Raw genomic sequence first — 24,405 nt, 5'->3', positions numbered from 1 at the left:
ATCATTGTAAAAAAATATATAGCTCAATAAGAGTAGGTATATTTTATTTCAACATATTTCTGATAAATAACATAATTTTTAAAAAAACAACCAACAAAAAACAGAAATTAAAACATACTTTTACTTTTGACATTATTTTTGTAATAATCAGTAAATTTTTGATAAATATTCAAACATTTTATTTTTTATATCAAAATATCCCGACGCTGATGTAGTAAACTCGAAACCGGTTGACGTGCTCGTAAATAAAATATGAGTCAAAAATGTATTGAATTTATCCAAATTTTTATAGACATGTACTGGATTTCACCCCCAAGATTTTTCCCCTACAGAGTAAAATATTACATCAGAGATAAACAGATTTAAAGAACGAACTTCTGAAATGTTTTTTCACTCTGTTGAATTAATCTTAATAACTTGCTATCCAGTCCTTATCTACAAAAATTTGGACAAACTCAAATAATCGTTAATTAAACCAACTGATCCAAAAAGAAGCATACTAATTTTAAAAGATTTTCAGGCATTGTCTACAGCATGTAAATAAAATAATTTGGTCAGATGAATCTCACCCGCATTCATAAATGCTCTTTCACAAAAATCAACGTCTTTAGCTTCACGAAAATCAACAGATGGAAGAATTGAAGAAACATGAATGTTCATATACATGCAGAGTGGTAATTGTTACACAATATGTAAAGTGGCCATTTAAACCACCCAATGACAGGTCATAAGCCCTGTAAATGCCTAGACTTTCATATTTTCTTCTCTTTTGTAATATGCTAAAATAAGGATGATAAAAATTTCTTTAAGAATCTTATTTATTATAAAAATTATATATTTAAAAAAGATACATAAAACTATATTTTCATAGCGAAAATGGTTAGAAAATGTTTTTATACTGCTTTATGATTTATGGACTTTCATTTTTAAAATACACTGTCTTTATTTTTTGTTTGTATGATTAACTTTTACATTCAGTTTTTTATTTGTGTGTCAGCCTCGTGGTGTAATGGTCAGCGCGTTTACCTACTATGCAAGAGGTCTCGGGTTCGATTCCCGATTCCCGACATGGGCCGCGATTCTGAACGGCTATCTTCATCGGTATATACTGAGACGGTATAAACTAATATCAATATTTATGTACGTAAATGTGTATATTTGTATGAAAATTCAAAGTAGCTTCGTCGGTGACTGGTAATTGAACATGTTTAGAAAAATAAATTTGTAAACGAAGTTTATTTATTTTTTTTAGTAAAAAGAAATATTTGCGTTCTCCCAAACCCAAATACTTAATTTGGAGGGCCATTTTCAACGAGTTGTATATTTATTGCTCACTATTAGAAAATGGGAATCAAGTTGGGGTCGAATGGGATTCGAACCGCAGACCTTGGGTCTGTGAGTCCGAGGCACTAGCCACAGGACCACAACCCGATTTTCATACGGAAAACTTAATTTTACTTAATATTTTTTTTTATCGTTTCGCCATAAGGAAGAGCAGAGAGGATAGAACGCCACACCACTCTATATTTGCAAACAGATCTTACTTCCTCTACCTTTATAAACTTCTTTTTTTGACATGATGTCTATCAAGTTTTTTTTAATACCCATTTAAATACCTTTTGGGTAAAGTGATATCTTATTTTACATTTAAAATGTGAATTAACAATGAACTTGACAAGCTGATTTTTTCTAATATATATATGTATTTTTTTATTATTTTATTTCTTATCGTGGGTACGTTAAAACAACATGGAGGGTGGTTGTATAATGATGTAGGTACCCCCACGTAGGTTTATTTGTACGATTGTACTAAGAATCCATTATACCACCGCTTACGAACATTTTGGCAACCCTAAATGCACAAGAAAGAAGATATATTTTTAAAGAAGCAGTTAAAGTCATATTCGTTTTTTTACTGTCTTAAGCCTTTATAGGTTACGGGCGGTCAAGAACCCGCGACTAGATAAGATTACTATGCCTTTACATTTATTCTCATCGTGTCAAGAAAGGCCGAGAAGATTTAACGAAACAAAAAGGAACCAAAGATCGACCGGCCGGAAACTTAATTTGACAGCTGATTTGCCGCCTAAATTAACGAGTCTGTTTTACCGACATCACTCAGGTTTGAACCTCCACTAAAAAGAATTCAAATGATTTTACTATTCAACAATAGATGTCGGTATTGACGTTATTTTGTTTCAGTGTGTCTACTCGACAAAAGATGCCAGTATTTCCACTCAAATTTCATAATGTTTGTATTTCCTAACAAAAGATATCAGTATATCGGTAATCTTTTTTTCCATTTATTAGGGCCTTCTACCAAAACATGATAACATCGGCCAAAAACAAGTTACATTAATTTACAATAAACATAAGAACAACACAAACAGAAAAGAATAACAATATAGATACAAACAATACACAACAAAAATATAACTACAATAATAACATCAAATAATAATAAACATATAACGAAACTAACAAAATTTCAACATAAATTGAAACAGTCACTAACAGAAAAAACCCACCAAAACCTGATAGCGCCTATTTAAATAGATAAGATAAACTTACAGTAAAATATTAAAAGGAAGATGGAACTTAATAACTAGAAAAATTACAGCAAAACAATCACTAATGTGACAGTAAATTCATCATTCATCACTACTGCAGTAGCTTCTAAACTTTTAAGTACACCCTACCTTTCATCGCTCTAATTTTTTTGCCTCCTCTTTCACAGTAGTAGCCGCTCGATTGTGGAATAATCTACCCACTAATGTTAGAGACGCCCCTTCATTATTTACATTTAAGTCAAGATTGAAATGTCACTATCTAAATATTTAAATTGTTCCTTTATCCTTCTTCTTTCCTTCCCATCCCCTCTCCTCTCTTCATAGTAGTGTTTTTTTTTTTTTTTTTATATATATATATTTATTTTTGTTAATCTTTGCTTTTAATTTTTGTATAAAATTGTAAGATTCAATATGTCCATGTATTTATAATTTTCTCAAACTGAACGGTTTGGGTAGGTAGGAAGAAATTGCCGTAAGGCAATATGCCCGCCCTTATATGTATATTTATTGTATATGTATATAAAGTGTCAAATAAATAAATACCTTTGAAATAAAAAATTTTGTCCATTTTATTACACATTTTAAAGGGTTAATAAATAAAATGTTAAAATAAACAATGGAAATTGATAGAATAATAAAAAGATCGTTATCATCTTGCCAACAGGTGATCAAAAGGTTATGTCTTAATCCATTCCAAAAATCCTCTGGAATTCCAATTCTATATATATATCTATGAAAACGAAAAATAAATTAAAATGGCTCGGTGAATATAATACGATTTTAATTGTGTTTTGTTTTCAATTTTCTTGTTCTTGTACAATGTTATTAGTTTTATTTTATTTAGAAATGTATATATTTTCATACCTATGCCTGTTAAAAATTCTGCTACATCTGTCTAGCAGCTTAGTAGTATTTAAAAAAAAAAGTCTAATTAAATTGCTGTAAAAGGCTTAACTATCCAGATTAAGAAGTATCAGATTTTATGGCTTTTCAAATAACACAGCGAATTATAATCACATTAAAAACTTACTTAAGTATTTCCAGCGAAGTTGCACAATTAGATTTTAATTAAAAACTTCTTTATTTTTATTTCCTAATAACGATATGGATATTTGGCAATCCGGACAAGAGTTCGGATAAAAGGTCAATATTTATATTTTCGACAAATAAAAATCATCTACTACCACAACCCTATTTCATATTCTGGAAGCTTTTTTGCTTCTCCCATATGCATACATCTTGTCATACACACCCTTTGATTTTGTCTGATTTAACATGACCGGACTTGATATTTTGGTTTATTCGATCTTGCCATATCTTTTTTGGATGTCCCCGTCCTGTGTTACCATTCATTCTCCCCGTATATTACCATTTTGTCGCCAACCCTAAAACGGTCTCACGACGCTGCAGGAACGGCGAGAAAGGGGTGACCTGATAGACATACAAGATACTCAACAGTCACTACAGCTGCCCAAATTTGGATCCTATGTTCAAGCTTAAACAAGATGCTCGTCTTTGAGGTCATAGTTATAGGCTGGAGAAAACAAGATTCAATCTAAATCCACGGAAACATTTCCTGAGCAATAGGGTTGTTGATGGTTGGATAATTGTTGATAAGCTACCACAAGAGCTAATCTTAATGTGTAGCCTCAATGGGTTTAAAAATGGACTAGATTTGTTTCGGAAAGGTTAAAGTGTGGCAACAACTAACTTTTGTTGAAATAGATTGAAGCATATCAGCTTTTAGCTGCTCGCTTAAAATTAATAATAATATTTACTGTTTTACCATTTTTTCCACACGACCAAACCATCTTAGAATTTCAAAACATTCTTAAGCATTTTTATGTTTGATGAATAAAAATGGTGTATAATGTAATCCGGGTGTTCTTATTCAAAGGCGGCATTTGAGTTCTGAGCCAAAACATACTTAAATAATTTGTTACGAGTTCAAATCAACATATATTTTTTTATTAAAAATAAAGAAATAAAATAACATTAAGTAAAAATGATTTATTTTGTAAAACTATAAAATTCAACAACCTAATAACTAAAAACAAGGGTAAAGATTGTTAATTAAGTACCTACCTAATGTTTTTATTTAACAACATTGTGTAACTCTTTAATAAAACAAAAAAAACTTTGATAAATTCTAATAAGTCTTTGGTTTCATGTGACAAAAATAATATGCAAAAATCACTAACCCAAAAGATACAGTTTTTAGAAATCGCAATTTGTAAGTTTGAAGAACTAGGAAAAACCAGAAATTTGTGTTTTGGAAGCTTTATGCATACAACACGATTCCTTCACGTCATTTTTAATATTTCTGGAAGGTTTTTAATTTTCATTTCATTTATTTATTCAGATATTTAGAACATTACAGAAAAAAGACCCAATTCATTCTAAATACAATAAAAGATCACACATTACAGTAGGTAGTTATGTTATTAAAATAATATAACAAAATGTAAAAATAAAAATTAAAAGTTAGAAAGTGCTTTCCTAAGGGAAGGCCCACTGTCGTGAAATATGTCAACATCCGAAGCGATGCGCCCTTGAGGTGATTTTCACAAAAATAGCGCTATATAAATTATCCAACTGTGATGTAATGATGCGATTAAGAAGCAAGATTGCTCTACCAACCGGCATAACCATTGGCAGGTTGGTTCTGCATCGTGGTAGGTAAAACAATCGAGGCTGTTTTTTTTGAAGATATGTAGCAAGGTGGCTAAAATTTGGTTTTGCGAGATGCTTGTTTATAATCCGGACAATGCAACCCAAAAGAGTTATGGACAGTAAGGTAATATTAAAAATATTTATAAAATTTTGTGGTTAAAAATAATGTTTTATATAAATAAACATTTTTTAGCACGTTTGCTGTTTTATGTGTTTTTTCAAATATCTAAACGCAAACAAAACTTTGTTTTTAGGAAGAACTGTCATACTTAAAAAATGGTTAAAAAATTGTCAATAAATTCTATCTGCCTTTGGTTATTTATGTTTATTGGGATTTTATTGATAGTCACATCACTGTTCACAAACCACAAATAAATTCAATTTACGTAACTTTTTTCTAAGTAACCTTGGTTTTCACCTCTTAAAGTACATAATTTTACATATTCAATTCAAAACAGACTTTTTTAGGGTTACTGACTTTTGCCTGAACGCTGACAATATGACAAGTCAAAGTTTGACTAACATTTTTTTCTCTAAATCAGTTGTGATTATAATCATGCTTAAGACTATAAAAAGAGAATATAAAATTTAAGCATTCACGGGGCTCTATTGAGTGGTAACTTTATAAACTATAATATTCCCTGTTCTGCTCATAATCGTACTTTCATATCAACTATAGTGATAATTTGAAAACAAACAACATAAAAGCTTGCCAGTTTGTTAAAAAGTGAAGGTTTTCCTAACAATTTTCTTCGATTACAAGGGTATATAGAGCATTGTGAGTTCTTGCCGAGAGGCCGTACGGTCAATAAGGAGTATCGTTGAGTTTTATGAAAATACCCGCCATAAGAGGCTAGAGTTATAGACCGACAACTGTTAGATTTTGCTTCGCAATAATGCAACGGTTAACTCTTCACTGCTTCATTATTTTTTTGACAAAAACATGACCAGTCTTGCTACATTCTTCGTATTTACCTGATTTGGCTCCCTATGACTCTTTTCCCTTTCTGAAGATCAAAGAAGCATTGAAAGGATATTTTGGCATAAATAAAATAAAAATCGCAGGAGCAACCGAATATCTTCTCAACAACAGAGTTCGTGACGTGTTTTGTACAGTGGAAAAATGATGGCACACGTGCAATATGTAAATCTGATCAGAACTACTTTGAAGAAGACAAAATTGAAATAAATTATTAAAAACTAGTATATTAATTATCATCTGGTATTTTCGATTGATATACATATTATTATTACCATAAACACTTCTCAAAAGACGTAAAAAGTATTATTATCAACAACAGAGCATGAATAAAAAATGATTTATTATTTTCGTAAAATGAATGTAATAATCCGTAAGGGTTAATAAATAAATTTCAAATAACAAAAATATTGTATGCGTGTAATTATAAAACTTGAAAATAAATAAATCAGTGTCTGAAATAATAAAAATCTAACAACTTTAATACTTAAATCAATTCCAGTACAGAATACAATCTATAATGAGCGTTTTCATTACATCAAATTTGTGGGTTCATGGAATTTGATATTAATTAAGAAGCCTCTATAGTTTCTTCAGTCGTTTTCTTCGCCCTGCGTCGACAGCTATGTACCACCAATCCCAGCCAGATCAGGAATATTAGAACTCCCACAGTTACGTAACAAACTGCGTAAGCTTTATACTGCCCCCTTATGTCGAGCTCTAACCCGTGTTCTGATATGACTACAAGAGTGAGTATCGACTGGAGGATGACAGCGACGAGCGTGTTGATTCCAAACACGAGCCCAAAGCAACTGTCGTAAACGAGATTACGAGCAATTTCGGCACTGAAAGAAAAGAGAAGAGCAATAAGTTAAGTAAATGTTCCAGTGGTGCTCCACCAATAAACTACAATTAAATATCAAAAAATGTCACATAATGAGATTTTTTAGAATAAAAAAACCCAATTTTATTTGATGGGGCAATTAGGCTCAACTTCTGAGGTGGGTATCATTTTTGATCAAAAATTATCCTTTATTAGGCACATAAATAATATAACTAGTAAATCTCTAAAAATGTTAGGCTTCATGTTACGTGTGACTAAGGAATCCAAAAACATAGGCACTTTGAAGTTGATGTATACCTTATTAGTGAGAAGCCAGTTAGAGTATAACTCTACGATATGGACTCCTTACTACAACTGTCACCAAAATTCTCTTGAGAGTTCAAAAAAAATCTATTTTAAACTTAGAATCAGTCATGAATTTTTAAATTATGATTTTTTACTAAAAACATTAAATTTGTTAAAACTTAACCATAGAATATTTAATATTTTTATAAATGATATGTTTTTCGAAATACAAAATTCTGGCTTTTTGCTGATGACAACAAGGTACTTAAACTGATTGAATCTCCCAGTGATTGTCTTCTTTTTCAACATGATATTAATTGTTTTAATGAATGGTGCGACATCAATTGTCTTCAACTTAACATTGACAAATGTAAAATAATATCTTTCTCGCGACGAAAAAAACCTATACAATTCAACTACAAACTAAAAAATACTTCCCTTTCAATGGTTTCGTCAATAAAGGATCTTGGCATTACTTTAGATAGTAAACTCTCCTATCGTGAACACATTGATAATATTGTAAACAAATCTCTCAAACTTCTCGGTTTTATCAATAGAGTGATGGCGGACTTCAAAAATATTAATACCATCAAAATTCTTTATTGCTCACTAGTTCGACCCCATCTAGAATACGCTTCTCCTATTTGGTCTCCATTCTACAGGACTCATATTGACCATATCGAGTCTGTCCAACACCGTTTTCTTAGAAAAGTGGCATGGTTGCTCCGATTAGAAAGGGGTAATTATTCTTATTATGAAATAGAGCAATCTCTTAATCTGTCTTCATTGGAGAGACGTAGAACTGAGATGGACCTTACATGCATTTTCAAAATACTTAATGCTTTAAGTGATGTCCCATCTCTGTTGCAATCAATTTCTTTTCATGTTCCCAACCGTGTCACCAGAAGTCAAAATCTGCTATTTATAAAATCTTCTAAGAGCAACTTTGGTTTTTATGCCCCAATGTCCAGAATGTGTAGATTAGTCAATTCATCACACGACTTGGAATTTTTTGGGATAGATCTTCCGGCTTTTCGTAGATCTCTACGCGACTAAACAGTGTGGGATGAAGTTGGATTGGCATGGTTTAGCTCAAAGTTTTTGATCTTTCGTTTTTTTTAATATATTGTATACTATTATTGTTTTGCCCCTGTTTGTCTTTGCTAAATAGTTTTATGTTCTTTTCGTTCAGTTTCTTTCATTTATGATTCTTCATGTAACTGTTGTAATGGGCTTAGGCCGTATATATAAAATAAATAAATAGAAGAAAAATTATAGACCTTTTAAATTTATTCAAAATTGTAAATTCAATATGGGATTGCCCTGAACTATTATCTCTCATCAACTTCAGGGCGCCTGGAAGAATGACTAGACAGGTGCCACCGTTTTGTAGCATCAATTCACGGACAGTGTATACTTGTAATGCCGTATTAAACAGACGTATCACGTGTCTGATATATTTAGCGTAGGGTATTGTTCCTATAGAACAAACCTTTTGAACTTTTTCAAAGATGGTCAATGATAATTATATTTATTTATTCATGCATTTCATAATATATACAGTTTTTTGTTCACTTTGCCCAGCTGTATGAAACAGTACTTATGATTTTCTTGTTGTATTACTGTAAAATGTTTTATTATTTAAACTTTCTACTGAATATGCTGCATAATTTTTAGGTTAATTTTTTAAATATAAATCTTGTATAATTTTTGTTTAATTTTTTTATAAATCTTGGGTATAAGGAAATTTATGTTTTTAAAAAAAATGTATATATTAAGCCAAAAATGTTGGTATTATAAATGTTTGTAAAAGGCAGATTTTCCGTTTATGTTAATAAAATAAATAGCAAAAAAATATTATTGAGCCGGAAAATTGCTGGAACTTCATTCTGATTGCAAATATGTAAACAGATCAGGTGTAGAAGAATTGCTGAAACTTTTGTATGCAAATATGCAAAAAGATCTGCTATGGAAAAATTGCTGCAGTTTTATAGGAACTGTATGCAAATATCACTGATCTGATAAAATAGAGTCGTAACTCAAAAAAATAACAACAAAAAAACTCTTACGCTCGACGGCTGTATGACATACTTAGACTAACACTTATTTGAATGCCGCCATCTTCAAACAGTGTCCGTCTAATATTGAGTTTTAAAAAAAAAACTTATTTCATTTCTTGGCCGACCTCGTGGTATAATGGTCAGCGTGTTTGCCTGCCATGCAGGAGGTCTCGGGTTCAATTTCCGACATGAATGACATGAAATACTTATTTTATAAAGGGTGTCTTTACACTAGAAGACTGATCATCTTACCTTCATGTAAGAATTTTTTTTTATCAAGATACGCTGCGATTGGTGTACCAATGCAGTGCCCTATGCACCATTAGGTGGGGAAAGGGAATTATGATGATGAAACAAATCAGCAGTGCTATTCTGAACGGCTCTCGCGGCCCTAGAAAATACTTTTATTTTGCATATTATTTTGTATATGCGCGAGATAAAAGCTTTTTCTACAGCTGTTAGAGCGTTTGGAATTACTATAACTTCATACAAAAAACAAATCCAGTATGGAAAAATTGCTAGAGCTTCATAATGAATGCAAATAAACCAATCGACGTGCACATGACGCTCTAACTTCACACCAAATTTAATACACATGAGAGCTATGCACCAATATCTCTCCCAGTACCTGGTGAGGGTGATCATGTAGTGGTAGATGACGCCCAGTAGGATGTAGCCCAGGTAGCTGAGCCAGAGGGAGGAGGCCAGAGTGGCCGCGACCACTGCGCCCGCCTGGCCCAGGGCGGCAAGCGCGGGCAACAGGTAGGCACGCGGGAGCGGGCGGCTAGCCCCCAGGGCTGCAAGGGCCCCCAGCACGGTGAGGATAGCCTCCACCAGACCGTTGTACAGGTTCTAGGAGAATCATAAAGAAATTTAACTGAATGATAAAGTTCAGTGGTTTTTAAATATTTTTTTATTTGTAATAGACTATCAAACTAAGACAATTTTTTTTACTCTCCCTTCCCAGGGATGTGTAGCTAGTACACATTGCATCTAATAACTTTAATATCTCCATACATATAATAAATTATGGGATAAGATTTTCTTATATATTTAGTTATACATTTACGAATCGGTTAAAATACTTTGTTATTAAATAAACAATTAATGCTTATTAGGAACAGAAGAAGCATTTTATCAAAAATCGATAACCAATACAATAGAAAGTTTCGGATTTTGCGGAGTACGTAGCAAAGGAGTAATCCTAATATATAATTGTCTTGCACATTATTTACGTCTCACTCTCAATAATACATGTATAGAAGCGAGACAGACAATTTCACGCATCATATGCCTGAACAGGAAAGTTTCTAGTACTTCTCGCAGGCGCCAGTTAGTAGTTTTCCGACATTCCTCAGGGGCGGTTCTTTCGCTCGCGCTACGAGCATGATCTGATGGTTTTTTTAAAAATGATTTTAGCAATTAGGTCAAAAATATTATCACTTTTGACTTCAACTATAAATAATTGAACCAATAGCCTATGAATATTCCATTTTATGCAATTAAAATCTCTCTTTTTTGCATGTGCAATGACTAATGACTACACAGCACCGTGACGCGCGGATGTTTTTGGAACAGCAAGAGAAAGGTTAAAAAATGAAATAATAGCAAGGACTTGACAAACCTCTTGATCAGGCTGAATATCCTGCCACAACAGCTGCATGTAGGACTGTACTTGCATAAAGCCAGCCATAGATACAGCGTACCACAGAGACCATCCCAGTACGGTTGGCTTGGAGTACGCTGATCGAGCGTGTTCCCACAGTAACTGGAGGCCATTAAGCTGAAAACACACGCTAAATATATAAATAATCTCTCTAGGCGTAAAATCTAGTACTTGCCTACAAATATTTAGACTTACTCAAAATACGAGGGTTGATTAATACGTACCACCCCTGACCTGCTACCAGTCAGAGTTGACGTGTGTGTATTATGTAGCAAATGCTGCAGCATATTGTTAATTCAGGACAATGCTCCAGCACACACGGTGTTAGTGTCAATGGCTGCTATTCATGAAGCTGGATTTGAATTGGTTGAACACCCCCCATTTATCCTATCTAGCTCAGTGATTACCGGCTATTCCCAAAACTCGAGGAATATTTGAGTGGAAATAATTTTTTGGACGACAAGAGGAGGTTATGTATTGCGTAGATGAGTGGTTGACAGGGGTCAGACAAATGTTCTAACATGAAGCTATAGAAATGTTGGAGCATTGCTGGAAGAAGTGCATACAAGTAAAAAAAATAAGGTATAAAGTCTTTTTCTCATCCACTTCGAAATAGGTCGGGGGTGTGGTAGATCAACGAACCCGCAAATTGTTGATCAAACAAACTATTTTGAGAAGAAAACAAAGTATTGCGGACATTTACTTCAACTATATTTAGGGTAAAACGTACCAAAAACAAAAAGCAATCTCGGCACATGAGAAGTCGCTTAAATTAGGATGGGCCAGACATGTACAGCCAATGACAGATTCACGTGTCCCTAAAGATAATTGAGCAGACACCCAGGAGGAAGGAGATCAGTGGGAAGACCCAGGCTGAGATGGGAGGATGAAGTGAGAAAGGATGCAGCGCAGCTTCTCTAGTTGGCAAATTGAAAGACAGTGGCTGAGGACAGAGAGTTGGAGGCCAAAGTTGCAGGAGGCCAACGCTCGAAATGGGCTGTAGCGCCATTGGAGAGAGTATTAAAAAAATTAAGAAATAGTTGCATTTTTGTTGAAATTGGTTGCAAGAAAAAAAAAATAGAACAAATTATTCAACTTTAAATGTTTTTTTAAACAAACTTTTTGTTGAAACTAAATTTTTAGAGAGATTATTTTATAATCTCTTTTTTTTATTTATTTATTTATTTATTTTATTTTATTTTATTTATTTGGATAACCAACAGCTATAATTATATCATATTTATATAACAAAACAAATAACAAATAAGCCAATTACAGGTTTTCACAAGTAGCATCACAGTAAGTTAAAAAAGATTCTCGAACACAAAATGAATAGTAATTAAATGTAAATTTAAAAGAAAAGAAAAAAATACTACGAGTACTAAATTAACGCTTAATAGTCTCACACCTGTCTAATAATGTCTTGTTGATGGGGGGGGTCAGTGCTATATAAGCTCCTGACGTCACTGCGACCTGTGTGTATCTATTGTGACGGGTCCCCCATAATATAAATTAATAAGCAGATGTAAATTAGTTTCTGCCCTTCAAACCCAGGTTTTAAAACAGACTGGCTAATGAGTGGAGAACACGTGTTCTCGGATTGCTAAATCTCTCCTCTCCAAGTCCAGATTCTTTAGGTATCGGGCTATTAGGTAGGAGAGAGCCAGGTTTAACCAGTGGTCCCCGGAGGATGGAGCTTTATTTGTATTTGAAGGCATCACATTCACATGGAATGTGTATAGGTGTTTCCTCATCTGCACTGCAGAACCTACATCTTGAAGTTTCAGATAGGTTTATTCTAGCAAGGTGTGTATTCAATCTGCAGTGCCCTGCAAGGGCTGTAATGATAACTATCATTTGGTTTCATTTACGAGTTATTTATGAGATAAAAAATTCGGTGAGTTGTTTATAACAGAATTATGCAACGATCTAAACTCAATCAGGAAGAAACAAAATTCACTTGATTTTAGTTGAGCTTAATCAGGTTGAAAGCAAACCTTTGCGAGTATCCTTTTCTTAGTTCGTTTGTGTGGTGCTGACCTGGTACTTTTTGTCAGAAGAAAACCCGACCATCGGTGAAAATTATGAATTAAGTGGAAAAAGCAAAATATAATATTAATTATTATGACCACTAAGGCAAAAGGAAATGCTTAATATTCATACCTGAGAATTAGCACGGGGAGGTATATTAGTTTCAGAAGTTAGTGGAACAGCAACTTCTCTATGGAAGTACACACTCCGTTTTACTGACGGTAACAGAACAGCCCATATAATACTTAATATTTGAGCTGAAAGTAAAAACAACCGTCATAAGTAAAATATAAATGAACAATGTTTGATTATGTCCAAATGCTTGCAGACTGGCTGGATTTCCTCCCCAGGGAGTTGTTCATATTTAAATTTATTTCAACAGAGAGGGAAAAAATTTTGACAAGGGAATATGGAAGTCTAGGCATTTACAGGGCTTATGACCTGTCATTGGCTGGTTTAAGTGGCCACTTTACACACTGTGTAACATTCACCATTCTGCCTATGTTTGAACATCCACATTTCTTCAACTCTGATGTTCAAACATAGGCAGAATGGTGAATGTTACACAGTGTGTAAAGTGGCCACTTAAACCAGCCAATGACAGGTCATAAGCCCTGTAAATGCCTAGACTTCCATATTCCCTTCTCAAAATTTTTTCCCTCTCTGTTGAAATAAATTAAAAAATATAAATGATTTATATTTATTACAAACTTAAATATAGTTGATTTATTACATTTTGTGAATTTTCTTCACCATTTCTGGCGCGGTCACCTCGTTTGGTGGTCGATCACAGCGATGTTCGTCTCGACAGCTCGTACAGCCTCGTTTAAACTCGGTCAATCAATATTTTATTGTTGTAAACAAAGGAGCAGACTCCCCCAGAGAAGAATCTAGCTTGGCTTTGATATTGGTTGGACTGAGACTTTTCAGTATTGTATCACATAACGATGATTGATTTTTCCCATGGTTACATATTCACCGAGGGCATTCACTATTGATGTCTGTCAAACAAATACTAGACAATGTAGTCTTTTGAAACTTTAAACTTAAGCTTTTTAACTCATACCCACCGGAGGTCGATCCAATTAGACCCAGTAAAATTGAAAATAATTGATTAAATGAAAAATAAATTTTGACATTTTCCTTGACTCTAATTACTTCAAATTAAGGATTTGAGTGCTCTCAGATATTTTGAATTATAATTGAACAAAATAACTTTTGTCGGGTATTGTCATTTATTCTCATGACCATATTGGAAACCTGAATGGTAACAAAAACTGTATTTACTTGTATCAGAGTAAATAATACTGAAAAACTCACAAAAAATGGTTAAAAGGTGACTTTTAAAACTGGGTCTCATAAAAGCCGGAGGGTTTTGAGATTAAAGGTTTGAACATTTAAACACAGTAGTTTTTAATCAAACATCACCATCTATACGTCACGTCGGGTACTTCCGGGACTTCCCTTGTACTGCACTTGTGTTACATTTACATCAAACGTTTGTGCACATGAAACTTACTGGATAATGTTATGTAGTTGAGTTGACGGAGGTCCATAAGACTAAATGATACCAGGAGTTGCCCCATAATTCCAGAGAGAAACCTCCCAACCAGGGCTGCCGCACGGCTCCAGCTTGATACCTTGTCATACCTGTCTGCGTCCACCTGAGGGCAGCAAAAATGCCAACGCTAATGAGTCTAGGCAGGAAAATATGATGTAAACCTTCTCTTATATTTCACGGATGAGAGTGTCAAGAACTCGGTAGTTCTAAATGACAATGAACAACAAATCAGGTATGGAAAAATTTAAGGAAAACCAAAATATCCAACAAATACTTAATTGTGGGTAGGTTCCAGTGTACCAGATTCATATTGTGAGGTAATTAATATAACTAGGTACTTTAAAAATATTATTTTTTTTAGTTAACGACTAAAAACACATTTTTGTTTACTTCTCCATGAATGATACATGTTTTTTTTTCTATTACAATCTACTTTTATATATTTAGTTAATCTTAAAACTGTAACTTTCCAAAAAAGAGACTAGCTCTTGTGCTTGCAATCGTTCTTGGTGGGTACCCACTTTGAAGCACCGTACTGTGTTTATTCACTTGTAAAATCACTTTTTTTTTTTGTTTTTTTACAAGAAACATAAGTGATAAAACAGAGTATTCAAAAAATAAAGCATAATTACATGGCAATGAAATACATATTAATAGTAAAAATAGTAAACAAAAAAATCCCACAAAGGCATGGCCTGTTCGTGGGTATACAAGAAAATGTTAATGAATTTTTGCTCCTATAATAAATAACGGACAGTTATAATATTTTTGTGTAACATAAGAAAGAAAAAATAAAATATTCTGTAAAAGATAAAATAGTATTTTTTTATAGTAATTAAAAAAGGAAACAAAATATATTTTTAAAAAAACACAAAAATTTTCCTTATTATTAAAGGGAAAATATTATTATTATTATAACTTTCCAAAAATACTTAAAGTGGCTTACCTTTGCATACATATAGGTATAATATGCGACTTCCGTAGCTATGTAGAGGCCATAGAAAAACTGAGAAACTTGAAGCCATGCTAAACTCTTGGTCCATAGAAGAATTGAGTAGATTATGATTCCGCAGAATCCTGCAAAACCAAAATAAAATAATATTTTTAGTATGTCCAAATGATTGTAGAAAAGCATTGGACTTAAGGCCCAAGACACAAACTAGTCGGACGCTGATGCTAGGTATTTTATGTATTAGTTGTAAACATAATTAACACAGTTTGTGTCCGTTTTATTCCAAATTTAAATATGAGCAACAAATGTTGGACAAAATGGTAAATATTATACATCATTCGAAAGAAAATTTTTCATTTTACAAGATATTGTGTTTGCTTTGTTACATATATTATTTAATTTGATAACGAGCCATCAAAATGGAATCTCAAATAGCCAAATGTGAGCATTATCGACACCTCTTTCTGTTCATGTCCAATCGAGGGAATAAAGATACCAAAGCTGCTCGCGATATTTGCACAGTGTACGGTGAAGATGCTATGAATTATTTACTTATTTGTTGTTGAAGTTGAGTACAAAGTTATATTTTTGACCACCAATAATAATTTTCATGTATATATTGAGTTTTTCTACTGACATTTCTTGGTGGAACTGCATTTTAATTATAATAATACGTATGTAGTTTTATTTCACTTTTATTTGTAAATTTTTTACCAGTGACCGGGTTTCGTCGTGACCGGCATCGTCAGACTGACAAATTGACTGACAAAGACAGACAAATTTATAAATAAAAGTGGAATAAAACTATACACTTATTTTTATTGTTATAATTTTCATTTTAGTCGTAAATAACCATGGTAATAAATGGGAATCAAGTTGTGTCACAGTGAGGCTGTAATCCAAAGCCTGCGACACTACCGCTGAACAACAACCTAACACTATGTCCAATGAAAATTTCGAGGCTTTACTGACATAATGCATTAAGTCATTAAAACAAGTTTCGAGATAATCGCATTTAAAGCTTTTTTTATTCTTTCAATGCATTATTTCTCCCACAATTTTTTAAAGCTTTGAAAGAGTAATCTTTATTCTTTATTTAATCTTTAAAATTTGTAATCAACATCTTAAATAATAATAATTAGAAATATATAATTAGATAAACTAGATATCGGAGAAAGTCCAGAGAAGAGCAACTAAAATGGTAATTTTTCTAAGAAATAAATCACATGAGAACAGCTCAAGGGAGCTCGGTTTAAGTTCACTGGAAGAGCGGAGGCAGCGTGGTGACTCGATTGAAATGTTCAAAATCGTAACTGAGCAATATAATGTACCCAAGTTGAAATCAATGTTCACTATGAATGAAAACCGCCATCTCAGAGGTCATTCATTGAAACTGAACACTACCTCCTTCTCATCCAACCCCAGAAAGAACTTCCTGACAAACCGAGTTGTGGAAAAATGGAATGGCCTTCCTGAGAAAGTGATTGGTGCTAGTTCAGTTAACATTAACTAGATGCACACATCAATTTATAATGTTTAATAACCATGTACACTTGATATACACGCATCAGCTTAATAGCCGCTAGTGTATTATTAATAATAATTATAAAAAAGACGGTTGACTTAATGCAGTCTGTCAGTATAGCCTCGATATTGTCTATGTTAGCTCAATACTGCGGAAGAACAATTTGCCAAAATGTTCAAGAGGGACAAAAACCTTGCAATTTCATTTAAAAAAGATAAAAAATACATTTAAATACAGTTTATTTAGTCTTGTTGATTTGTATTAGAAAATCTATCTTACTATCGTATGGGTCTATACAAAGTTAATAGTGGCAGTTACATATTCGCTATATTGCCTTTTAGCAAATCGAGTATATCTCATCCATTTTATGGGATTTAGGGATATACAGGGTATTGCTTGCTTCTTTAGAGGCGATGATTCATTCTCGGTACTAAATTTCTATTCTATTAGTCAATTTCGAAATTCAAACACACCAATCAATGCGGCTTGTTCCGTTCAATTGAAAACAGCAAAAAATCATTTGGATTTTTTGCCTCAGACAATATAGCAAATTGAAAATCAATAACTCATTATTTAGAGGGATTCTGATATTGGCATTGAAATTAAATTATGCAGTGAAAGTAATTATCATTCTTCATACAGAGACATTTGGTTAGTACTTAATCAGATAATATAAAGCTTATTGTATATCTCTGATGATAATCATAAGTAATTATCTTAATTACAGACAAAAGACTAAAGTAATGCTTGTCTTTACCTGAGCTAATGGTTATACTAAACATATTCTGATAGAGATGTGCCGGGTTTCTAATTACAAACACTAAGATTAGTAATGTAGAATCTCAAAAAATATGAGATAAAGAGATATATTTTAAACACAGTGTTTTTAAAGAAAAAATATACACATTTTTATATTAACAGATTACAATAGAGATAAAGAATTTTTTAGAGAAGGCAATATAGAAGTCCAGGCATCTACGGGGCTTATGACCCGTCATTGGCTGGTTTAAGTGGCCACTTTACACACTGTGTAACATTCACCATTCTGCCCATATTTGAACATCTATATTCCTTCAATTCTTTCGTCTGTTGATGTTTGTGAAGTTAAAGAGCTGAAACCTTTATTTATGTGGGTGAGATTCATGTGATTGAATTATTTCACCATCATACTAGGCAATGCCTGAAATTTTTATTTTTTAATTTGTATACTTCTTCATGGACCAGGTGAATTTATCAACATCTTTATAGTGGGGTTCGAACCTTGGACCTCTCATCAGTGAGTCATACATAGCCACGGGATCACAACCCGATTCCTTTCTATGTATCTTTGATCCAGAAATCAATGCCAACTGTCATATGACCTACTATAGTCTTAAGACAGTGCTGAAATTAAATAACGATCCTGTGTGTATACAATTGACTATCAAAACAGTCAAATAACTAATGACAAATTGCTGACACGCGCGGATATCAGCCATATCAATAATCACTTACATAATATAACTGTACAGATAAAGAAAATAAAAAGAAGTAGAAAAATGATAGCATGATTTGATGTTGAAATTTGTTAACTTATCTTTAAGAATTATCTATTAGTAAATTTGTTTGTTTATTGAATTTGTTTTGGTTATTTTATTTTTGTTTTGAAATCATTATTTTTAATTATTTAAATTAACTACGATTTTCAAAATGTTAATAAATAAATTGAAAGTAATCTAAAGCCCCTTTGTAGTAAATTCACATAATGCATTGTAAAAACAAACTAAATTGCTTTGAAGAAAAAATAAATTTAAATAATCCAAAGCTTCCACTGTAATAAATTCACATAATGCATTTTAAAAACAAACAAACTTCAAATTAAAGTCAATGTTTTATCTTTATAAATACAAGTAAATTTGTTTACATGAGTCCATTGCCAAATTGTACTCCCCCATTAGTCTAAATGCGTCAAACTGAGAAAAACAACTTTGAAGATTTTGACATTTGCAATTTTTGAACACAGATCAATATAAAACAATTAATTGGACATGATTATTTTGTAATATATATTCAATAACAACAATTATTTATTAAAATATAAATTTAATAAGTAATTAAATACATTTTCAACTATTGTTAATTTTGACACTACTGACTAACCTAACCGAACCTAAACCTTTGTTGTTCCGCGAACAATTTTTGTGGTGGATATTTCTAATTAAAAAAACATATTTATTTAACTTTACAATATAATTCAACAATAATACATACTAGAAAACATACAATTTGTAGGTATTCGTCGATACAATTTCACAAGCATGTAATATTTCTTCAATTATAGAATTCCAATTGATCTTTTTTTTGAATTTTTTTAATTTCTTATACAATATTTAATACAATAAAAAATAAGTTGTACATGTATTAATTTTATAATTGTACATCAACGATCCTAAGAGATTATTTGCAAAAGTTGGGAGAGTATTGTGAAAAAAAGTATATGTTTTTGTTATATTTACTATACACATACAGTATTGAGCGAATTAATGGAATAAGAGTAATTTTCGTCATTTTTTACGTATAGCAACACTCATATTTTATTTTATTTCATGCGGGTGAGATTTTATTTATTTATTTATTTTATTTTTGCACCACAACAGGCCAGGGGGCCCAATTACAATGGTGAATTAAATCACAGAACACCCAGGCTTGAGAAAAATCACATTTTAATTTTTGTGTTCTCACCGGGAATCGAACCCGGAACCTTCCGTGCATGAGTCAAGCGTCTTGACCACTACACCACGGAGGTCCATTTGACAGTTGTTTAGCGCCAAAAATTATGACTTACCGTTCATTAATCCTTTGGGAGCTCATATTGGTGTTTGTTCGTGTACTATCTGTTGTTTTTTTTTACATTTTCTCAATAAAGGACTAATTTTATAATTTGATTGCATATTACACAGTGTTTTTGAGTTGGTTTAAATCATGGATATCACGCCGAGGAAAAGGGAAAAGATTACAACCTAAAGTGAACATACATCAATGACTCTGAAGGAAATTGTAAATGAATGTTTTGTGAGTCAGGGAGCAGTCAGCAAGATTATTAAGCAGAAAAGAGAAACAGGGTCAGTTGAAGCAAAGAGAATTGGGAAACGTGGAAGTAACCGGAAAACTAGTGTCCGAGATGAAATATTTTAAATCAGAAATAGTAAGTTAAACCTCAGAAAAACAAGTTACGAACTTCAACGAGATTTGGCAGCCACTGGGGTGATGATACATGACTTAACAGTATGAAAAAGACTCATTGAATCTGGAAGAAAGCAATTCGACCACAGAAGAAACAACTCCTGATGGCACGTATGATGAAGCAAAGGATCATTTGGGCTAGAAAATATACCAAATGGACTGTAGAAGACTGGAGGAAGGTGTTGTTTTCAGATGAGACCCACTTTCTCGTGCAGGGATATCGCACAAAATTTGTTAAAAAAAGTGAGGATGAAAAACTTACTGTGGCTAATATTGACCAAACGGTGAGATATCCCGTGAAGAAGATGTTTTGGGGCTGCTTTTCGTATATGGGGACCGGATCTTTGATACCAATAGAAGGAATGATGAATAGCCTAAAGTATAAAGCTCTATAGGAGCAACACTTGAGTACAGAACTGAGTAAATGTTGTCCTAATGGTGGGGCTGTATTTCAACAGGACTCCTTGTCACGTATCGAAGTTTATGCTCAAGTATTTCAATGAAAAAAAGATAACTCTTTTAGACTGGCCTGGAAATTCACCTGACCTTACCCCTATAGAAAATTTGTGAGCGATTTGTAAATCTAGGATACAAAAATTAGACTGCACCACCAAGATAAATATGATAAAAGCTGTCATTCGGATGTGGTTTCGAGATGACAGAATAAAAGAAAATTCCCAAAGTTTGAAATGTGTTCAGGCTGTTATAAAAGCAAAAGAAGGACCATAGAATAAAGAATAGTCCAGAAACCGCATACGAGCATCAAACAGAAGGCGACTGAACTACTCATATATGAGTAGTTTTACGTTTTGACCCATTATTTTCTTTGTAGACGTCGCTCAGTACGCAACTCCTGATTTGAATTCAACTATGCCGTGTTGAGTCCTTTTAAAGTGTAGAAATACTGTTAGGATCTTAAAGAAATAGGATGGGATCACATTTCATGCGTAATTAGCAAATGAATGTGTAAGTAGCATATACATTACTTAAAAATTTAATTATTTTTCCATCCGTCAGATTGTCGAAGAATTCAAAATGGACATTTCGTTAGTGCTGCCAGGGTAGTAAATTTTTTTACCCAACAATGCTCATCTAATGAGAGAACTAATGAAAATTGGACCTCGGATTAAACAACTCTGTGGTGGACATTTGACCGACATTATCTTTAAAACATCAAATATTATTTAACATGATATAAAACTATCCGTTAAAAATAAACAACGAAACTCTTAAAGAACTAGAACATGTGACTTACCTAGGACTCACAATGGAAAGACAATTAAAATGAACAAAACACATAGACGGACTCACTAAAGTAATGGCATCACTACATAGCCTCTTCTACAAAATTAAAGATTTTATACCAAGAAAGGAAAAAATTATGATGTACGAAGCCTATGTCAAAAGTAAATTGAGTTACATGATCGCCTTCTGGGGAACTGGTAACAAGACAGACATAACAAGAATACAAAGACAACAAAATAAAATTCTTAAACTAACATACAACCTACCCTACCTGACCTCTACGACTGAACTGTACAAAAAAACACACCAGTTTGACATAAACTACTTGACTAAAATTGAGACCTTAAAAATTGTGCACAAAATAACACTGGGAAACATACAAGACGACGACATAATATTAGTCAAAAATGCTGACATACACAAATATAACACCAGACAACAACAACACTATCATATTGAAAAAGCAAAGACAAACACAGGACAGTCAAAAATACTACATAATGGACTCAAACACTACAACGACCTACCTTACTACTTGAAAACTTTTACTGGAGACAAATTTAAAATCAATCTGAAAAAGCACATGACTGAACTAACTAGACTAGACGAGACATAAAATGACTAAACAATATTAAATTTCTAATGTAACCCTAACGGGTTTTTTAAAATTGTAAATAAATAAAAATAAAAAAATTAAAAAATTAGTTTTATATTTTAAGTTCAAAGTTCATTAATTCAATTAATCTTATTAAATGACCCTTTACTTATCTACTCTGTTGTGTCAATCAATATTTTCGCATGCACAATAAAATTTTAGAGAAATTAACAGATTGCTTTTTTTTTAACCTTACATTTGTGTTTTGATTATATTTTTTTCCCATCGTGCAACATTACGCGGCGAGATCACGAATGCGCGCGGCGAAAGTGGGGCATAGTGGGGAGATTTTCGAACACAGTCCGATGTATTCAAATATGATTCTACGCTCCTTCTGGACTATTCTTAATTCTATGAGGACATAAATCCTATTAAATAAAAAATATTTTACGATTGTACGTCACCTGCAACTCATAATATTAATGAAATACGTGTTTTATGATTACAAGGAATTTTATTACATTAATTCGCTCGACAATTTGAATTAAATATGGTAAATTGAAATAATTTGTGAATTCGTACCTGACAATATGATGAATGGTTTATATTTCAAATAATCCGTTGCTAGGAACACTATGAAAAGTTGTGATAAGTAAGAATATGTTCCCACAGGATAAACATCCTTATTGAGGGTTTCTTCTGTGATATTCCTCCATGGCCCCAAAAGAAATTCGGATACGTAAGGTTCAGACGGTCGAATTTCCCTCACAAGACCAAAAGTGCACAGCAGCAACGAAACTTTAAGCCATTCTTGCATCTCGATTTGATTTTTTTAACAGCGAAAAAAAAACCCGCGCTTTTGTTTCAGATTCTGAATTTGATTTTTTTACAGCCGTCACGCAAAAACTGACGAACTACTTTTGCCAAGTTCGAAAACCGAATGATTTGATGCAATCAAATGCATTATGTATATAGCTGCATATCACGAGAAACGATGTAAAATTGTGAAGGTACACTTTATTTTTTTAAGACATTTAGATTTTCGTTCCTGACGTCATTAGTTTTCATTCACCGGTCTGAGATTTTAAATGATTCGACGTCATGGACTCGCTGACGAAATTGAATATCAATCCATTCAAACGTCATGCGTTAATATTTTTAATCTAATCCAATGATTACAGTCTCCCATAACCAAACATGCATTTACACTTGTCTTATGAGAGTAAGGATCCATTTGAAAATGACAAAAGTACTCAATGTTTTCAGACAAAATTTGACACTGGACGATTTTACTGATAAACACAGTACACTGTTGAAAGTTTGGCCAATGTAAAATCGAATTTTTCACTAAAGTAAACGCACGTGACGTAACACGTAACGCGAATGAAACTCACGGGCAGAGATTATCATTATACACACACGCGGGTACAAATTCACATGGGTGTCGAACTTGAATCTTGAATCGTTCCAATGTCATTTTGACATTTGACAGTCTTTCTTTACCGCTAAAATAACCACCATAGACTATGAAAACGACAAACGACAATTAAGCACTGCCACGCGTGGCAAATATTTTTTTCCCTCTTTATTGAGGCCCAATAATAATATCGGTTGAAAAAAAGTTAGTGTGAGTGGTGGTTTGGACAATCTAGTAGGTACCTAAGAATCCGTCTTTTTTGCGTGGATCGGTCAAATAATAATAAAATATTTTATTTCATTATTGAATTACACATATACGCCTAAGAGCATTTACAAAAATATTTAATGATGTTTTCAAATAGCCTTCAGTGTTTTGTGCGCTCTCTGTATCAGTTACATGGTTCTAATATGAATTATTGTTAGCATAAGACGTTTTGATCTAAAGAATTTTACTCTATTTAAAGCGGGCTCTTGGAAGGCATTCACAACATTACCGTCACATTAACTTGCCGTTTTCTGTTAGGACTTCAAATAACCTTTGTGTGTAAAACTTTTATATTCGTACAGCGTTCAATTATTAAAATTATAAATATATAAAAGACTTCGCCTCAATTTTCTATTGAAATAAAAACTATTTTTACTCTTGCCTGAACAAAAGTAAGTAAGGAAGTAACATATTTTACAAGTTGGGCTGGCTTCATATTATGTATGTATCTACTAACTGCCTAACGAACCAAAACGTCTTCGTTTGAATACAGTATGTCACCGTAATTTGTTA

The 24,405-nt window shown here is 32.8% G+C and overlaps 1 protein-coding gene across 1 annotated transcript; it reads right to left on the bottom strand.

Annotated features, from left to right (window-relative positions):
* Window positions 1-6,562: 6,562 nt before the first annotated feature.
* LOC148279976 (thiamine transporter 1-like) lies at window positions 6,563-23,683 on the bottom strand. The gene is made up of 7 exons (XM_088229123.1): window positions 22,791-23,683; window positions 15,616-15,746; window positions 14,628-14,772; window positions 13,241-13,365; window positions 11,036-11,194; window positions 10,040-10,263; window positions 6,563-7,067 (listed from the first exon to the last, which is right to left on the bottom strand). Exons 1-7 carry the CDS (start codon window positions 23,023-23,025, stop codon window positions 6,794-6,796), a joined length of 1,293 nt encoding a protein of 430 aa, XP_088085249.1. The 5' UTR covers window positions 23,026-23,683; the 3' UTR covers window positions 6,563-6,793.
* Between the last annotated feature and the right edge of the window lie 722 nt (window positions 23,684-24,405).

The sequence above is a fragment of the Micrasema longulum genome, unplaced genomic scaffold, assembly GCF_059751315.1.
Source record: "Micrasema longulum isolate JH-2025_06_02 unplaced genomic scaffold, ASM5975131v1 h1tg000636l, whole genome shotgun sequence".
Classification (NCBI taxonomy): domain Eukaryota; kingdom Metazoa; phylum Arthropoda; class Insecta; order Trichoptera; family Brachycentridae; genus Micrasema; species Micrasema longulum.
Note: the sequence above shows the minus strand (reverse complement) of the source record. Positions and strands in the feature narration are given on the sequence as shown.

Excerpts from the sequence above, each read along its gene's own strand:
- LOC148279976 (XM_088229123.1), bottom strand. The coding sequence starts at position 23,025 with ATGCAAGAATGGCTTAAAGTTTCGTTGCTGCTGTGCACTTTTGGTCTT. Across the intron at positions 14,773-15,615 it reads ATACCTATATGTATGCAAAG|GTGGACGCAGACAGGTATGA; the intron begins GTAAGCCACTTT and ends TGCTGCCCTCAG. Across the intron at positions 13,366-14,627 it reads CAACTACATAACATTATCCA|CTCAAATATTAAGTATTATA; the intron begins GTAAGTTTCATG and ends TTTTACTTTCAG.